Source organism: Lepidochelys olivacea, assembly GCF_965140295.1.
Source record: "Lepidochelys olivacea isolate rLepOli2 genome assembly, chromosome: 22".
NCBI classification, from domain to species: domain Eukaryota; kingdom Metazoa; phylum Chordata; order Testudines; family Cheloniidae; genus Lepidochelys; species Lepidochelys olivacea.
This window is the reverse complement of record NC_140432.1, coordinates 9,921,911-9,939,108: the sequence shown is the minus strand read 5'-3', so window position 1 is coordinate 9,939,108 and position 17,198 is coordinate 9,921,911. Positions and strand designations below refer to the sequence as shown.

General features: G+C 49.1%; 1 protein-coding gene across 1 annotated transcript in view; it reads left to right on the top strand.

Annotated features, from left to right (window-relative positions):
- Window positions 1-2,713: 2,713 nt before the first annotated feature.
- The window catches only part of SNX19 (sorting nexin 19), a 52,062-nt gene continuing 37,577 nt past the window's right edge, over window positions 2,714-17,198 (top strand). The window contains exons 1-7 of the mRNA XM_084611734.1: window positions 2,714-5,040; window positions 5,957-6,095; window positions 7,704-7,804; window positions 8,383-8,502; window positions 10,856-10,986; window positions 14,647-14,743; window positions 15,582-15,732. Coding sequence (XP_084467860.1) covers window positions 3,385-5,040; window positions 5,957-6,095; window positions 7,704-7,804; window positions 8,383-8,502; window positions 10,856-10,986; window positions 14,647-14,743; window positions 15,582-15,732 — 2,395 coding nt within the window. The 5' untranslated portion in view covers window positions 2,714-3,384. The remainder of the gene's footprint in view (window positions 5,041-5,956; window positions 6,096-7,703; window positions 7,805-8,382; window positions 8,503-10,855; window positions 10,987-14,646; window positions 14,744-15,581; window positions 15,733-17,198) is intronic.

Here is a 17,198-nt window from a genome sequence, read left to right as displayed (position 1 = left end):
CCCGCTCAGAAAGCACAGCTGGGGACTAAGACAAGCAGGGTTCCACATTATATCACGTAGCACATTCTACTTGGGGTTATTCAGGAAACCCACCGGGGCAGGCTGCCGCAAGATTAGCACAGCATAAGCACTTAGGCTGCCTATCTGTGCCTAGCTGCCATCACAGTGGTAGGTTTTAGCCTGCTGGTGAGGTCAAGCTATCCTGAGCCCTGAATAAATGGGGATATGACGTGATCAGGATCTCTCTCTCTCTGCGTATTCACCCTCTCAATAACTAAGCTCACTCAAGGCACCTTTGCTAATCACTCACACTCTGCACTGCTGTCCTGAGGCTCTGTGTTCTGCTCTCAGCTGTGGAGCTCCACTATTCTTCTCATGCACAGAAACCCCCGGCAGACGAGGGGTCCAGTCAGGCTTCCTGCTGGCACCTGTCTGCAGCATACTAGAACCATGCCTGAGATAACTGGCCTCTGATGAACTCGTCAGGCCTGCTCTGCAGCCTGGCTCGTCCTTACAGTTGTGCAAGGCAGGGGATAATTAAGTCTTTTGCCCTGCTATGGCAACCTGCATCTAGGACTCCCTTGTTCCTCTCCAAAGTGGGTAAGGGGTGCAGAGCTGTGGGGCCCTGCATGCTGCAGGGAACATGCTGTACAGCGTGGTTCTCAGCCAGAGGTTTGGGGCCCACTCACAGGTTTCAGGACGTCCACCAAGCAGGGCCAGCATTAGACTTGCTGGGCCCTGGGCAGAAAGCCAAAGCCTTGCTGGCTGGGGCTGGGGCTGGGGCCTGAGGGTCCCCTGTGGAGTGGGACCCTGGCAACTGCCCTGCTTGCTACCCCCTAAACCTGGCCCTGGCTTTTATATGCAGAAAAACAGCTTTTGTGGTACAGGTGGGCTGTGGAATTTTTATAGCATGGGGGCAGGACTCAGAAAGAGAAGGTTGGGAACCCCCACACTTGCTAGGGAAAGCTGTGACCCTGCTCTAGGACCTGCTTTATTAAAGGCCTGACCCCCTTGGCTTGAGAACCCAAGCAGGAACAGCCCCACTGCTGTTAGCTCTCTGGAGCCCTGCTAGCACTGGTGTATCCATCCCAGATTGGGAGACTTACTCCCATCTACAGTGCAGACACACCCAGACAGGGAGCCTGTGGGAGAGGGAGGCACCAAACCCAGAGGAAGGATGGGGTAGTGGTTAGAGTGCTAAACTCAGGAGACCTTGGTTTAATTATCTGCTCTGCTACAGACTTTCTGTGTGACCTTGGGCAAGTCACCTAGGCCCAGATCCTCAAAGATACATAGGCTCCTAAATACCAGGTCCAAAAGAAATGAGAGTTAAGCACCTAAATACGTTCAAGGATCTGGACCTTAGTCTCTCTGTGCCACAGTAATGGGGGCGATATAAGTACCTAAGGCTGTGTAAGAACCTAAATGCACATCGAGTTGTTCCTGATTAACTCCATGTGTGGATCTCTTATGCCAGAAAAAGTGGAAAGGATTAAGCTAAACGGGAACAAGACATTCTTATTCTGGAGTAAGAGTGTCCACACATGGAGTAAATCAGGAATAACTCCATGTGAAGTCAGGCCCTAAGACAGGTAGATCTCCTGAGTTGCAGCCTAGTATCTTTAACCACATGACCAAGTTAGAGGCAGGCGCTGTCAGGTAGAGATGGTCTATTTGTGTATTTTCTCAGTCTTTGAGCACTTAACAAGTGATACCTAAAAATGATAACTGCTAATGAAGCTTGGTTGTTTAATACTAGAGTTGGGGTCACTGTAAAGCTTGGACCTCACGTGGATCCAAATCTGAATTTCCCAAAGCTCAGAGGTGTTTGGATCTGATGCTCCAATTCAAACCGATCACAGAGACCAGATCTGCTTCCAGTTATGAGCTTTCCTAAAGCTGGGGGATGTCCAGATCGGGAAATCCCATTCACTCATCTCCATGTCAGTTAGGTTTCACTGTAATTAACTGGGTCAGCCATGATGGGTATGAGGTTAGGTAATTTTAGCGGGATGCTTTCGTAACACTGCATTTCTAACATCTCATTCCTGCCTTGCTGATCCAGGATGCAAGTTCTCATGAGCACCAGCCTCCTCCGTGATGGTATAAAATCGCAGAAAGAGAGCAATCTCATGTTTAGAATAAGGGACTGTGAGCTAGGGAACACCTGGGTTCTATTACTGACTCTCTATGGGACATCACTTCACCATCTCTGTGCCGCAGTTTCCCCATCTGTAAAACAAGAGCGATGATACAGACCCTGCCAGCAGGGCGCACTGAGGCGAGGCGTAATTCACTGATGCACTTCAGGCTGTAAATTGAAACCATTGGAATGGGTTTCTGGCTTGCATGTGGGCTTGGTTTGACAGAGATGGGGTCGGGGAATGGGAATTGAAACAAGGGGTGCTTGTGGGGTGTGTGGCCAGGTACTGCTCTAGCTACTTTGTGGGATTTTTACACCACGTGGGCTTGTGTCTTTCCTTTGGCTGCCCCAGATGTAGCACTGTTGATTATTATTTGCTAGTAAAAGCCACCCCAAGTCCCCACGATGTGTTAGTGGCTGCATGAGCAGAGACCGTGTTTTGAATTGGAGCAGTATTTTCTGTGCTTCTGCTTCCCTTTCACTAGATGGCACTGAGAAAAGCCTCTCCCTGCTGCTTTGGGCCTTTCCCTTTCCCCTTTTGCTGGCATCTCCTTGGCAGAGGCAGATCCGGCAGCTCTCAGACAACAGCCGTGAGCCACCAGCCCCAGGTCCATTTCCTGGCAGGAGAGGGGCCGGCAGCAGGCAGGGGAGCAGCTGCTGACCCAGCCACAGATGCCAAGCAGAGCTGGGAGAGAGCAAAGGAGCCAAGCACCAGCAATGCCTGGCAATGCAGCACTCAGACAAACCCGTGACGTATTCCAGCAAGCACCCAGTTAAGGCCCTGTGGGTGGCAGCAGGATTTGAAAGCCCACTGGCTTGGCAGGGGGGTTATAGGGAAAGTTGGGGTGCAGATGGGGGGGGGGCGCTAGGGTCACTTTGCCCCTGTGATCTGAAAAGCAGGAAGCTTTTCACCCAGTCGTAGTTTTTAAAGCAACACTTTGTTGCCCCAAGAGCTGGTGGTTTTAAAGGGGGCTGGTTGGCCTGGCTGGTTTGTTCTTACCTGGGGCTGTGACAAAGGGAGAGGCAAAGGTGCCTTTGCAAAGAGCCTCCTCGCTTGCAATCAGTGGCTCTGCGGGGCTGTCTGGGTGCTAGGGTTTGGCAGTCAGTGGAGAGTGGTTTGCATTTGCCTTTCCTGTGTCCCAGCTGGTTGGATGTGATATTTACAAAGGGCTGATCAACCTGGGCCGGGGAAATCTGCTTTCAGACTTGCAAGCCCAGCACCAAGCTCCCCGGTTCTTTCAATGGAAAACCAGAGGATGCTAAAGACACAGGAGCCCTGCGCTAGCCTCGGCAGCGGACTGAGCGAGCTGGTAGGGAACAGGAAGCTGATGGTTTTGGGGGCCCTGTTAGCCTGGTTATTAGTCGTCCACTTGCTGGTTAACATCTGGCTGCTTTGCCTCCTCTCCGGCTTGCTGGCGGTGTTGGGGGGATGGCTGGGTTCCCAGGCCATCATCAGCACCTGCACCCGGCTCCACTTGGAACGGTTCGTCCTGCTGGAGAGCTGCCCACAGAGCCCCGAGGCGGAGAGGCAGCTGGACGAGGAGATTGACCGCATGATCCAGAAGATCATCCGGGACTTTGTGTCCTCGTGGTACCGGACAGTTAGCAGCGAGCAGGGCTTCGAGGACGAGGTGAGGAAGGCCATGACAGGCCTGGCCCTAGAGCTCAAAAGGAGGATGGCACTGGTGGACAAGCAAGCCTTGACCCATAAGATTCTCTTGCTTTGTGGCTGCCACCTGCAAAGCTACATGAAAGCAAGGGAGAGCACGGAGGCTGCAAGGAGCCCGGTGGGACCGGCTCAGCTGGCACACCAGCTCTGGCGAGCGTACGGTGAGCTTTCTGCCCCGCACCCAGCCGTCCAGAGCCCAGCCATGGAAGTGAACTACGCTCGGAGCATTGTGGACATGTTGCTCCGGGTGCTGGTGCCCAAGCCTCACCTGGAAACTAGGACTGGGCGCTTCGTGGTGGTGGAGCTGGTCACCTGCAATGTTCTTCTGCCTATGATCAAGAAGATGTCTGATCCTGACTGGATCAACCTGTTACTAATTGGGATTTTCTCCAAGATGGGCAGCAAAGGGGAAAGGAGAAGGGGAAAGGGGGAGGAGCCTCTTTTGGCCGCCGCCCCCTGCCAGCCCGCAGTGCCGAATTCTTTGCCACTGAAAGTTGTGGCACCATCTCCAAGGCCTTCGGAGCTCCCCAGTTACGATGTGGTGGACAGTCTGGAGTGCAACCCTCAAGAGGGGGAAGAGGGGAAGGACCTGTCGAGTGGGGAGCCTGGTGCTGATGTTGATGGTAGGAAAGCAGGGAGCACGCCCGTGCGCTACCCCCAGCCAGATACTCTGGGCTCCCTCTTCCTGTGTGAGGACTCAGAGCTGGAATCCCCTATGTCTGACCTCGGCAAGGACTCGGATTCTGTGGTGCTCTTGTCCACAGAGGAATTCCTCACCGACACGTTCCAGGATTCCTTTGCGGGGCTGGAGGGGCCGGACGGCCTGGACCAAGAGGACGGTGTGGGTGCCAAGGATGGGTACCTGGAGGAGAGCACTGCCTCTAGCTCTGAAACGAGCGTCCTCCCCTCTGCGTTGGGCCAGTGCCCCGACATACAAATCGACCCCACAGTGGAGAAGGAGGAAAGCTTGGCATCTGTCACCGTCCTGCTGGCCGATCCAGAGAAGCCTTTCTCGAGGCGACCGTCCTTTCTGGAGAACCCAGCAAAGAGTCCCCTGGACCCCAGTCAGCCGTCTCTCCCACTCTACTCCTCCCATACCTTCAGCTTTGAGCCACTCAGTAGCCCTGACAGCCCAGTCGTCATCCAGAACCTGCGGATAACTGGAACCATCACTGCCCGGGAGCACAGCGGGACCGGTTTCCATCCCTACACACTCTACACGGTCAAGGTGATACAGTCACTCCTCTCCTCTGTTCTTGTTGTGGGGTGGGCATGCAGGAACGCTAATGCTCCGGAAGAGAGGATCCACAAGCTGTTTTAGGCAAAGCTCATTGCCCCCTCCTCTGGGAGCTTTGCCCATAGAAGGGCAGGTTGATTTAAATCTGTGATTTCAATGACCAACTGGAAAGCCTCGATTTGAAATCCTCAATTTCAGTCAACTTTTCCATTTGTACTTCAGTTCTTTTCTAAAGAAAGATGTATTCTCCTTGGCTGATATAATCATAAAAACATGTTGATTTACAACTAAATAGAGCCTTTACATGAGATTTGGTACCTAGGAAGGTACACTGTAACTAGCTATATTTATTTAAGCAACTATATAGCTTAATATTTTCAGTCTGTTATTAATTGTACATTTTTTTTAGTATAGAAGAAAATGGTGAATAATATATTGCTTATTTACCGCTATTGTGCCATATTTGTCAAGCTTGACCTCACAAAGTAGATGTTTTCCCCCTGATTCTTTCTTTTTATAGAAAAGAAGCCTTTAATTCAAAGGTTTTGATCGGGGTTCATGGATTCAGCATATTCATTATTTGTTCAAATGTTTTAAGAGATTATAATAAGTTTAGGCCTTAACCTATTTTGTATTAAATTCAGATTCCATTTGAAATAGGTTTATTTTTAAAAACAAAAAGGTATTCTAATTTTAAATAACAAAATCAAATCCTGTTTAAATTATTAAAAGAAAAAAATCCTCCATTTTTATCCACCCTGGTGTGGGCCCGGTGGTTAGAGTGAGAGATTGAGAGTGGGGATTCCTGGGTCCCATCCCCTGGCCCACGGAAGGATCTTTGTCCCTGAGGTGTGTCTGGTCTCCACAGGTTAATGACTGACTAATGGTCTGCCCTCTTCCTCCCCAGTATGAGACAGCACTGGAGAGTGAGAACGCCAACAGCCTCCAGCAGGTGGCCTACCACACCGTGAACCGGCGCTACCGCGAGTTCCTGAACCTGCAGACCAGGCTGGAGGAGAAACCTGAGCTGCGGAAATTCGTTAAAAGTCAGCACTCAAGCTGGCTCGCTGTAAAAGCCCTAGCAGCCTTCCCAATCTCCCTGCCCCTTCTTGCCACCCCTGCATGGCACTGCTTGGCTAAATATAATGGGTGCCCCTGGTGAGCGTCCATAGGCCAGCACACGGTGGGTTAGCAGGAGGGTAGGATGACCTCGGTATTCCCCCTGCCTCTCTCTGAACTTCATCTGAGTTCCCAAGTGCCCCCTTCTGGCCACAATGGGATATATCCTGCCCCCCCTTCCCCCAATGCAATCAGCCATTCTCCCTGCTGTAGGAGCCTCTGCAGCGCTGCCCAGTCCATCCCCTTCCTGCTGTGCACTGTGACGCACAGTGGTGGAGAGGGGTGTGGTCCAGCCAGCAACCCTGGGCTAGCTCCCCCAGGACGTGAGGGGGCTCTCAGAGTGCTGGGCGGGAGCTGGTCACCCCATCCTGATTGCTGATGGGTGGGTGCTTCAAGGAGCATCACTATAGGTTCCAGGGGCAAGCCCTACCCATGTAGGCCAGGCCAGATGGTGACTGGTTTCAAGTCTGAGGTATTCTTCAAATGTCTGTCAATACAAGATGTGAAGATAGGTGCTGAGCACGTACAGCTCCCGGGAAGTTCAGGGAGAGCCGGGGTCGCTCCACACCTCTGATGGTCAGGCCACTGGTCTATGGCAGAGGTGACCAACATGCAGGGCAAGCACCAAATATGGCTCAACTGAGTGTAGCTCGTGGCTTCCCTAATCCAAATCACTGCCGGGGGACTCAAACCACAAGCAATTCAAGGAGTGTCCATGTCTGGTAACTGGTGCACATCAAGGTGCAGAGCAGGGTTGGCTGATAGATTCCTCCTAAGGTCTTAACATAACTGTTGCTACAGCCCAGGTTGGGATGTCCCTTTCCTAACGTAATGGGGGGCCCTTGACTAAGCAGTGGAGAGCTGGTCAGACAACAGAATTTCCATACCATAGGACCCTCTGGTTTTGAGAATTATTTTCATTCTGATTTTGGAATGAAAAGTCTCGGTTTTGAAATCTCCTGCACCCTAGAAAGTCCATTGTTTGGATATTGTTGAAACATTGTAATATAACTTATTACAGATAATAACATTTATATATATAATACATAATGCATGTATAATATAATAAAATAAAATTAATATTCAAAACATCAAAACAATGAAATGAAATGAGACAGTCAAAATGATTACTTTCAATGCTTTTTTCCTTTGAAAATTTACCCAAAATTGACATGTTTCCACAGAAAGTTTTGATTTTGATGAAACTTCATTTGCCAGTGGAAAACTGTTCCACTCAGTGTTTCAACCAGTGCTACTGCCATGCATTCAAGTTCTCTCAGGTTGTCTATTATCTCTTAACCAACGCCTCCAGTCCTTTGGCATTACAGAGTCCTGTGTCTTAAAAGAGTTGGGATGAAAACTCTGTATATATTTGAGGCCAGATCCTTTCACCCTAGTTCATGCAGAGCATTAACTTACTCTGCCATTGGCCTATGGGTGTAGTAAGTTACTCCTCACCACGAGTCAGGATTCAACCCTTTATTAACAGTACTGATGTGTCTTATTTTTACTTACGCGTGTGTTTTATTTTGAAGATGTCAAAGGTCCAAAGAAACTTTTCCCTGATCTTCCATTCGGAAACATGGATAGTGACAAGGTGGAAGCCAGAAAAAGTCTCCTGGAATCGTTCTTGAAGGTGAGATGTTCTCTCAGGTCCCTATCATTAAACAGACTCAGCAGCCTCTTCCTTATGCGTGTGATCTGGTTGTGCAGGTTTCTTCTGCGTGAATGGACAGAGCAGAGTAGTGATGGACTGGTTAGAGCAAGGGACTGGGAACCAGGCTTCCTGGGCTTTTATCCTGGCTTTGCCACTTGTGTATGTGACCACTTGTGCAAGTCAAATGTTCAGAAATGGCCTCTAATTTTTTGGCGGTGGGGGATGGAGGCAACAAGAGAAGCCTTGGGCCTGCTTTTTCCCCCTACTGATTCTAAATAATCCATGCAATGCATTACTTTGCCCTGTTGCATTTTATGGAGGAGGGAAGAAATTCAGGGGTGGATATCTCAACAAATACCCTGTTGGGGTGTGGAGCATTTTCCCTGGGAGTGGTAGAAGTCCAGTCTCTTGGAACATCTGGGGACTATAGCATAAAAGACAATCTGGTCCTGATCACGAGGAGAGGTGGACAACGGGGTTTACCAGGACTCCTCTGTCTCTGGTTTTTATGAGTAGGGTAGGGAGATGAGAATCCAACTCTGTGTTTTCCTTTGCAGCAACTGTGCAGCATTCCCGAGATTGCCAATAGTGAGCAGGTGCAGGAGTTCCTCGCCCTGAACACAGACGCCAGGATCGCATTTGTCAAGAAACCCTTTGTGGTCTCCAGAATAGACAAGGTACCTTCATGCCCCTGTGTAGCCGCCATCTGCTGAGCTCCATTTGTGTGAACACTCTCATCCTAACGCATTAAAATACTTTCTCCTTCTAGGCTTTTGTCTGCCTGTTATTATTTACTAGCATCTAGAGGCCCCAGCTGAGCTCTGGTGTACTGTACATACACCTACTTACACATTCCCTGCTCCAAAGAGCTTACAATCTACATGGCCACAGAAGTGGAGGAATGAAGTATTATAATCCCCCTGTCATAGCTGGGGGAAACCAAGGCATACAAATATCGAATGACTTGCCTTGGGAGTCTGAGTCACTGAGTCACAGCCCCTTGCTTTAACCATAAGACCACCCTTGCTTGTTTTGTGCGAATGGCATCTGTGACCCAAATTGCTACCCTTCCCATCAAAAGCATAAGATGCTGTAGGTAACAGAAGGGGAAAGAAGAGGAGACAAAGGGATAGTTCATTCATTTCAATGATTACCTTTCCCACCCCATCTTGCAAGTACCCAGCTCAGTTGATGAGCTCAAGTGTTGGAAACTTGGAAAGGTACTAACTCTTATGGGATCCTTCCGGACCCTAATGTGCCTGGTGCACCTTTGGGTACTCTTCACCGGATCTCCTCCTGGATTGTGAGCTCTCTGAACAAATCTCCTGGGTGGTAACCTTGCTGCACAGATATTTTCATAATTAGATAAAGATGCATAGTCTAGTAGTTAGAACTGGGGATTGGTACTCATGGGTTTTCTTCCCCTCTCTGTCACTAACTTGCTGTGTGACCTTGAGCACTTAACATCTCTGTGCCTCAGTTTCTCCACCTGTAAAATGGGGATGCGAAGGCTTGCCACTCAGTCTGACCTCATGCCCCTTATATCCTAATTCTCCGTATTACATCAGTTGGCCAATTCCTGATTGTTAATGGGCAGTTTGGTTTTTCTATTTAATGAGAGCAATAGAAAGTTTTCAAACCTGTCCTTTACAGATCGCTCTCTGCTTGGGCACCTGGGTGCACGACTGCTTGTTAAAACCACTTGGGTTGAGGCTTGGCTGGATGTGCATTGTATTTGGCTCTGAATGAATGAGAGTGATGCTTTTTATAGTTCCCCCAAAACAGGGTCCTGCCCTTCCTCCCTCTTCTACAGTCACACTGAACGTTCCCTTGATTTATCCAAAGTCTCAATTTTCCAAATTTACTCTGTCCCCTGTGATGTTCACACAATTCAGGCTGTCTTGCCCTTGGGAAAATGGTTCAGACAAGGTCCCTGCATTGAGGATATTACAGTCTAATTTAAACACATTCGATATGCTGGCCAACACTTCCTCTCGTGGTGCCCCTGGCGCCCGTAAACAAAATCTAAGTGAAATCAGTGTCTCTTCCTCTTGCTGTTGCATTAAAATCCTAGCACATGCCTCTCCCAGATGGAATCTTGCCAGAGCAGTGGCTGTGCCCGTGCCCCAAACACCGCAAGCGAGGGCTCTATCCACAGATGGAACAATTTCAGTGCCTGCCGCTCCGCTGAACCCTCGGCAGCCCCAGTAGGGTTACTTTAAGAAGTGTCCTTCACAAGCATATGTGCAGTTCAGAAGGTTCAACAGGCCTCTGTCTAAAATGTTACCTGGAGAGGCCCTGTGCCTCTCCGGGTATCTCTAGCCTGCAGGCAGAGGGGTGAATGCAGCGCATGTAGACATCCTTAAGTTCGCTTTGATTTAGCAAGCTCAAATAATGATTGCGAGCAGCAGCACGGACTGTACAAGCCCGCCCAGCACCCTGGGTATATGCTTGCTACGGCTTCACTGCTGTTGTTATTCCAGCTAGCTAGATCAACCCTAGCTTTGAGTCTGTCTCCACAAGCTGTGATCGCCCACTCATGATTGCAGTGTAGGCCTGGCCTAAAGGGGAGCGCCTGTCAGCCACAGGAGCAGAGACGTGAAGGACAGACTCAAGCTAAGTGGAGGTTTGAGCTGCCCATCAGTTCTTGTCCATTTCTCTGGGCATCTTGGCTATCCCTTTGCTCCCAATAGCAACCTGGTAAGGGGAAGACATGCAGTGACTGCATTATGGGCCCATGCCTTGTCCCACGGGCTTCCCCGGTAAACTCCCGTTGACTCTGCTGGCAGCAGGAGCTGGCCCTAAAGGAGCATGGATGACGTTTCTGTGTGTAGCACTGAGCTCTTTTAATCCCAAAGTGAAGGCTGTTATGGCCCTAACACGTTCCTCCTCCTCCTCAATAGTGGTCGATAGGCAGTTACAGGCTGGGCCTGTCCTGGCTGAGTTGGAAGCCAGAGGACTCCTCTTTCTGGAACGTGGCATTTTCCTTCCTCATGGAGCTAACCCCCTTGCTTTTCCCACCCCCGGCAGATTGTGCTCAATGCCATTGTGGACACTTTGAAGACGGCATTCCCCAGGTCGGAACCTCAGAGCCCAACGGAAGAGCTCAGCGAGGCAGAGGTGGATGGGAAATCCCAGACAGATGGGAAGAAGGCTAATAAGTAAGGACTCTTTTCAGGTTATGCCCAGCATGTTGACAGTATCAGTGGGTTGAACGTAGGATAATTAGTACTTCAAGGCAGCAGCAAATACCAGGCTTGATATTGGGTGCTTTGAAATGGTGAGTAATATGCATCAGTCCTACCTTGTGCTGTGACTCCATTATGTTTTACAAATTAAGCAGAGTCGACTTGGGTCAGTATGTGAGGGGGAGATCCCAAAGGGAACACTCAGATATTCCAGGAATTGGTGCTGGCTGATGACTGGCACTCTTCCCATGGGGTCCGCACTGAAACATTGTATTTAGTGCTGTTGGAGGTGCAGTGCATTGGGGGACATGCTTATGTTATTGAAGGATTGCGTTATAACTTTTAAACTAACGCCTGAGCTGTACCAGTGAACTGCAGCCTCCTGTGGGGTGGAGCGCAGCTGATGTTTAAACAGCAATTGTGGCAACCATCCACAATACTTTAGGACACAATCCCAAATCCAACTGAAACTGCAAGGGAGTTTGGGGGAGGAAGAATGTAATTTTAATACCTGAGTTTTGATTTGGTCCAGACTTGGGGGTTAACCCCCACTGCCCTTTCCAAAAGTTCCACAAGCTTTTTGTGGTGGCCTATGGTATGGCCAGTGAATGCTGGAGAGTTTATCCTGTGGCATAGGCTGAGGATACTGCATGTACTTTGCTACATAAGTGTTTACTATCTGCTGTTGCTAAAGTCAACAGAAGCCTCTGGTCAACTTGGCTGGAATCCATGTGTGTGTATACATATGTATTTTCCTGAAAAGGGATGTTTTGCTTCAACAGGCTGCTCAGAGCAGTTTGTGGGTTTTTTTAATCAGCTTTGGGGCAATCTTGGCTGGAAAGAACATTCCTTAGCAATAAACAGACTTTTTAATTGATCCAAAAAGCGAACGGTCCTTCCAGATCCTTCAGACCTCTCCATGTCTGCACATTTAATAGCTGGGTTACACAATCCTGCTTAGGGCGTTTGATAGCAAAAGGTTTTATGAACATGTGTTATGTTACCATATATGCTCGTGTATAAGTGACCACCGCTCACTGAATAGAAATTGCTATTTAAAAAAGAAAGAAATTGACCGGTATAGGAGGGCCTGTTTGTGTGTGTGTTGGACAATATATAAGAGAAGAGCAATGCACATGGATATATACGGCAGGAATTTCATTCTATTTATTGTATTGTTAATCATAGAAATCTAGGGCTGGAAGGGACCTCGAGAAATCATCAAGTCCAGCACCCTGCTGTGGCAGGACCAAGTTAACCCTCGACTAGCAACCTCCCTTGGAAGTCTATTCCAGAGTTTGACTACCCTTATAGTTAGACAGTTTTTCCTAATATCTAACCTAAATCTCCCTTGCGGCAGATTAAGTCCATATTTCTTGTCTTGCCTTCAGAGGACATGGAGAACAATTGATCACCATCCGCTTTATAACAGCCCTTAACACACTGGAAGCTTGTTATCAGGTCCCCCCTCAAGCTTCTTTTCTCAAGACTAAAACATGCCCAGTTCTTTTAACTTTCCTCATAGGTCAGGTTTTCTAAACCTTTTATCATTTGTGTTGCTCTTCTCTGGACTCTTTCCAATTTGTCCACTTCTTTCCTAAATTGTGGTGCCCACAATTTTACACAGTACTCCTGCTGGAGCGTCAAGAGTGCCACGTAGAAAGGGACAATTACCTCCAGTGTCTTACATACAACACACCCCAAAATTATATTCATCTTTTTTTCCAGCTGCATCACTTTGTTGGCTTATATTCAGTTCATGGTCCACCAGAACCCCTAAATCCTTTTCAGCACTACTACTGCCTAGCCTGATATGCCTCATTTTGTAGTTTTACATTTGATTTTTCTTCCTTCCTAAGTGTAAAACTTTGCACTTGTCTTTATTGAATTTCATCTTGTTGAATTCAGAGCAATTCTCCAATTTGCTAAGGTCATTTTGAATTCTAATCCTGACCTCTTGTAACCCCTGCCAGCTTGGTGTCATACACACCTTTTATAAGCATCATCTCCACTCCGTTATCCAAGTCATGATGGTTTGTTGGGCACCCAAAGCCTTGAATAGGCATGCTGGGTTTTTTTTATTATTATTTTAAATCTGACTTTAGAAAAATGGTAACCAGTGTCTAAGAAGTGGGTGTATATACATGTATGTATATAGAATCATAGTGATATAAGGCTGGAAGGGACCTTAACAGGTCATCTAGTCCATGCCCCCCGTGCTAAGGCAGGATTAAGTGAACCCTAGGCCATATGGTAGCCAGTGCGTAAGATGTGGGTCTATACGTGTGTGTGTGTGTGTATATATATATATGGTACCCAGAGCTGCAGTGTCACTGTTGCAACATCCTGTAAGTGCTGCCCCGGGCCCAAAGCACCAGCCAGGGCTGCAGTCTCCTCGGGAGGTAAACGAGGCAGCGTAGTGCTTGCAGGGTCCATGGCTATCACTGACTCCTGCATACTGTGCTCACCCTGAAATCTCCCTGTTCTGGGTCAGAAATTTCAGCCTCAGAAACTGAGCTCCTACATCAATATCTATGGCACCCCCTCTCCCAAACACTTGACATGGGGAAACTGAGGCACAGAGAAGGGAAGCAAGTTGCCTAATGTTGAACGTAAGTTAATGGAATTGCTGGGAATAGAACCCAGAAGCCCTGGCTGCTGCTGTCAACCACTAGACCATGACTGCGTTGCAGGCACCCGAAGTGTGTATTCTGGATACCCACGTGGTCTGTAAGCCCTTATGGAGACTTGCTTTGCAGGATTCCCCTGTTATAGCATGATACCAGCGCTTCTTTGGCAGGGCTTATAGCAGCGTGTACAGGGCCATTCACGCTATGTATCCCTTTCTGCTATACATTACAGAATTGCATAGGACCTTTGGCAATTATACCTACCGGGTGGTCTGCCTAGGGCCACTGGGGGTTACAGGCAGGGCCGGCCCGAGACCAAATGGCACCCCAGGCGAGGAGTGTCTTTGGCACCCCTCTCTCCCCCATTTGTTAAGCCTTTGAATAACTTATTTTTTTATTGTGTTTGTAATTCATTCATTTTTCACTAACCTCCTAGAATGTTCTGGACCTTGGTAGAGTCTCGTGGAACCTTCCAGACTTTCTGAGAACGACATTTCCCAGAACGTTGTCAGCCATGTGAACAAGGTTCACAGTACCGCACCTGGGCTCTCACTTCACTTCGGTCTTGCACCTCACTGACTGACTTGCAACGTCCTACCCAGCGAGGGCCTGGCTGGCAACATTCTAGAAGGTTCAAGGAAAATATAGTTCTCAGAAAGTCTGGAAGGTTCCACGAGATTCTACCAAGGTCCAGAATGTTCTAGGAGGCTAGTGAAAAATAAATCTGCCTGCGGAATGTCTGAAACGTGTCACGTCAGACGTTCTACTTTCCCTTTTGTCACGAACAACAAAAACAGCACCCCAAGCCCGGTACCCCCCTCCCCCCAGCCTTGGCACCCCAGGTGGTCATCTGCCCCTTAATCTGGCCTTGGTTACAGGACAGATCAGAGCTGGTTTCCTTTCACAGCAGGGTGGCTTTCTGTGTTCTTAGCTGAAGTTTTAGCAACTCCTCCCCTCAGATGAAGGACAAGGCATTAAACTCCGCTCTGTCTCTCTTCCCCAGGCCCAGGCTGAGGTTCCCGTCCAGTAAAATCGCTCCGGTGCTGAGCGTGGCCGAAGCACATGAGAGGATCCTGTACGGCCTGAGGGAGGCCAGCACTGTAAGTGCGGGTCCTGCACGAGGATGCTGGTCAGATGGCCAGGACCATGGGTCTTTGGGAGACTGTTTGAGGGCTGAACTGGAAAAATCCAGGGGTAGAAAGGATGTGGTGCAGTGGGGACCCCATGCAGCGTATTCACTGCTTGCTGCTGTTGGAGATGGTCACCAGTGCAATGAGTTTAGTAGTCTGAGCCACCATGAAGCTGTTTGCACGGTTAGTTAAAGAGGGGCCCAGTGCCTAGCAGGATTCTTGCCAACCAAGCAGGAAGAGCATTCACAGAGCTCTTGGGGATACCAGGGCTGCAGGTGAGGAAAGGCCTTGGTGGCAGGAACCATCTCTTTGTTGTATCTTTGTGCAGCACTTAGCACAACAGGGCCCTGGCCTCTGGGCACTATCGCAGTCCAAATAATAAACGGGCAGAGCTGGTCGGGGTAGGAGGGTTGTTGGAGATGAGGGCAAGCGAGTTGGGCATTTAGGGCTGGAATAACAAAGGGTGTTGCAGGACAAGAATGCCATGCCAGTGCATCTCTGGGGAATGGTCCTGGAGCCCAGCAGCAGGAACTAAGTGTTGAGGGTTGAAATAGAAAATAAATAGGAGCAACAGTGACTTCCTGTGACCTAATTTTTATGCTTGCAGTGCTAATGGACAGGCCATAGTGTGCCCTGACGGGAGCCACTGGATTCAGCGGGGCTGCACAGGGTGGAAGCCGGGAGAGGCTATGGCTTCAGGGCAGTGGCTAGCTGTTCGTATGATGCAGAGCAGTTGGATGGGGTGGGTTGCCAGCTATGGCCACCTGCTTCCCAGTGCTGTGGCCCTGACACATGGCTGCATCCTCAGGTCTCTGACCCCTTGTCCCTGGCCGGAATGGAGTCCTTCATTCAGAAGCAGGAGAAGTTGCTGGAGGCGATGTCCAGCGAGGCCCCAGAAACCGAGGGGACAGGCCCCACGCATGTTCCGCAGCAGCCGGTGCGCCAGAAGGATGACCCTGGTAAGCTCCTACCTGCCAATGCCCCTCCACCCAACCTCATCAATTGGCTTGTATGGTACATGCCTCTCCCATCTTCGTTAGTCTGCTTATCTCACAGGTCCTTTGGGGTCTCCTTGCCTGTCACGCTTTGGGCACTCTGAGTAATGACTGAAACAACTAGACCTCTCTGGCGCCGTGCTGGGAAGCAGTGGTGTGCTGGATTGTCGCTGGAAGCAAAGGGAAGAATCAGAGCCATGTGGCTACAGAGTGTGTAGATCAGTCATCAATTTGATGCTGTCCTCTGGCATGAGAGCAAGGGTTCTCTCAAAACTCCTCACTCGCGCCAAGCTACTTAGATGTAACCTCTTTGGGTTTCTTAGCATGTGTAGCACCCATCACAATGGGGCCCCACTCCCGGGCTGAGGTCTCTAGGCACCACTGTAATACCAGTAATAATTAATAGCTAGTGGCCAACAGGCTGCAAACCAACGAAAGCAAACGCTGCTCCACCCAGCATAGAACGGGCTTGGGGAATTCGCTACCCAGGAGCTGGAGAGAGACAGCCATTGCAGGGCATGAAATGGGGCTGAACAGTCTTGCACACAATAATATTTCTAGTTGTACATGCGGAAAGGGAGTGATCCAGTCTCACGCTTTGTGGTGCACAATGATGACTCGAGCAGCTGGAAGGAAATAATCCGTCCCCCCATCATGCCCAGCATTGCCCCATTTGCCTTTCTCTAAAATAACCTGTTGGAGGTACGGTGCAGGAGCCAATGGCTCACTTGTTTGTATGTCTATGTCTCTTTTACACCCCATCTGTAATAAAAAATCTGAATGACTCTCAACATTAGCACCACAATAATCTTTACGAGGCCTCACCCTTGAAAATTCCCACCTGGGCAGATATGTGCTGCTTCTCTGCATGACGGAATGTCTCCAAGAGAAAGTAACAAAGGCAGTTTGCAGAGAGCAGGGTTGTCTATTACTTTGGGAGTGTGAGTCTGGACTCTCGTTTGCTTGGTTTTTCCCTGATGGACCCTGGGCAAGTTATTCCACCTGTGTGGCCCTTATTCCCTGTTTTCCAGGCAACCAGGGAGGGAAATACACTTCTGTACCCTACAGGACTGTTGCGACGTGAGAAATGTTTATAGAGAGCTTGGAGCTCCTCTGGTGAATGCTACTATAGAGATCCATTTCCTAGAGCCAGGAGAGGGAGACATTTAATACATTTTAGTGTCAATATTGCATTTAAAAAACCCCTCCATTAAAAGAACATTAAAGTTGCAAAGTCAAGAACTCAGAAGTTAGGAAATGCCAGAATTAAGGTTGCCCGTGCAGCTGCCATTCAGCCCCCTTGCGTTTATGTGTTATAATGCGCAGTCTTTCAGAGGTTTGTAATTTGACCAAATTTGGATGGCTTTAATGGGAACAGCAAAAGGCACATCTGTGACCCTAGAGCAACCCCTGACAAATTTCAAATCCCT